The sequence below is a fragment of the Teleopsis dalmanni genome, chromosome 2 (assembly GCF_002237135.1).
Source record: "Teleopsis dalmanni isolate 2A chromosome 2, ASM223713v2, whole genome shotgun sequence".
In the NCBI taxonomy this organism is placed as follows: Eukaryota; Metazoa; Arthropoda; class Insecta; order Diptera; family Diopsidae; genus Teleopsis; species Teleopsis dalmanni.
In genome coordinates, this window is record NC_051847.1 from 138,040,816 (window position 1) to 138,042,941 (window position 2,126).

Sequence of the window (2,126 nt, forward strand, 5' to 3'; positions counted from 1 at the left end):
TCTCACGACCGATGCCTAGCTCTCGTGCTATCTCTCTAACACTCACATGAGGATTTTGGAACACGATTTCCTTTGCCTTTTCAATGTTTTCGTCGGTGGTAGAGGTCGAAGGTCGTCCAGAACGCGGCATGTCTTCGACGGTCGTACGACCGTCCTGAAAGGCTTTGTACAACTCATAAACTTGAGTTTTCGATAAAACTGATTCCCCATAAGCCTTTTGTAGCATTCGCAACGATTCTGCACACGAAATTTCGTTCGAAACACAAAATTGGATGCAAACTCTTTGTTCAATATTTTTTTCCATTGTTTTTTTCGCAACGCACTACTGAGGTGAACTGGTTTCAACAGCTGCCGTAAACGAACTGTCTGACAGATCGCGCTCATTTTTGGAGTAATTAAGGACAGTGCTGCCAAACTACATAAACTTAAAATATCGAAAAATATACAGCGCGCGAATTTTAAATGAGAACTTCCGAAAGAGATCACTCAACACCAGAATAGCTGAGCATATGTCGGACATCAACAAGAACAAAAACAATACAGCTCTATCTCAGCATTGCACCGAGAGACAACATAAACCGGATTTCGACAATGTAGTAATATTGGACAAAGAGAAATCTTGGAAAAAACGGTACACTCTCGAAAGCTTAAGAATTCAAGAGAAAATTAACTTAACTATGAACATCAAAGAAGATACGGAGAATATAAGCTCTAATTACATTGCTGCTCTAATATAAACAAAATCGAAAGTGGCGGTAACTTGAAGCAGTTGACTATAATTCTATAATTTTATAAAACTTTTAATATTTATTCCTAACTTTTAATTTTTTATTTACAAAAAGTGATTTAACTTAATTTCAATTCTAACTATTGGTAATTATTATTATTAAATAATTCTAAAATCCTGAATGGATAATTATTACTTTTGATTGTTTTGCTATTATTGTTGTTGTTAGTCATTTTGTGTACATGTTTCTCTGTTTATACAATATCACAAATTATATTATATATATATTTTCGCATTGTGTTTTGAAATCATAATTATTAAATAAAAAATATTTTAGATACCCCTGAAGATGTTGGAAAATAACCAACGAAACGTCGGGTGAAAAATGAAATAAATTGAATTTTATTTGCATCCTAATAATAAGACCAGAGTAGCCTAAAGAAAATTCTAACTAAAACAATAAAACGGACTGGTCAAAAATTCCATTATTAATAAAATGATAAAGTTTTTAAATAAAATGCATATCAAGGACAAAGCAATTATCAACCCGAGTGACACTGTCCAATACTAAGCAATTATCATGTCAAAAGTTTATTATAAATCACAGTGGAATATATATAAAACTATATTGTAGAACAAATTTCGTTTAATTCGATATATATGTTAAAGACTATTCTTAATATTCACATAGTTATATATAGTGGCAAACAACACTTTTTTAAGCGCCTATTAAGTTTCTTACATACAATATACTATATGTTATATGAAAAAAATGAATCATTTCATGTACATATAAGAATCTATAAAATCTTGAAATTTTTGTTAGAAATTGTTTGTTAGAAAGTATTTGTTCTTTTCTTCTCTTTCTTGGTTTGCTGTGAGTCTCCAAAACGAACATTTATTGGCTCTTCCAAACATACTGTTATTTGTGACCAACCGCAACTTCATATAATCGAACATGTTGATATTATATGTCTATAAGTCAATATTACACAGAGCTTTAAACTGAAATTACCATCATTCATTAATATACTTTTTCAATTACTTCGAGTACAATTATCTAATACCTGCATTTATTTGAGCAATAAATACATATACATCTCTCTTTTGTTCTAAATTTTGATGCAATATTTTAAAGGTTTTTTTAAACCGGAGAGGAGGCAGCCACTGCTACACCTGTATTCATTTAAAGCATTCTAGAGTTCTAGAATAAGTAGTAAGTCCTATCATCGCAGCCCTACTTTCGTGAATCATCGTATCAATTTTATAGATAAGACTATGAAAGTTAATTAGTTCTTCACGACTTAAACAGTAGTTGCGCGAACTATAACATATCTTTTTTTATTTTTCATGGAAAGATAACAATGGTACCTATTGACGACACTGTATTCACTTTCTC

The 2,126-nt window shown here is 31.1% G+C and overlaps 1 protein-coding gene across 1 annotated transcript in view; it reads left to right on the plus strand.

Annotated features, from left to right (window-relative positions):
* LOC119675817 overlaps positions 1-1,090 on the plus strand; it is a 3,806-nt gene extending 2,716 nt beyond the window's left edge. The window contains exon 4 of the mRNA XM_038087036.1: positions 1,065-1,090. Coding sequence (XP_037942964.1) covers positions 1,065-1,090 — 26 coding nt within the window. The remainder of the gene's footprint in view (positions 1-1,064) is intronic.
* Positions 1,091-2,126: the final 1,036 nt, after the last annotated feature.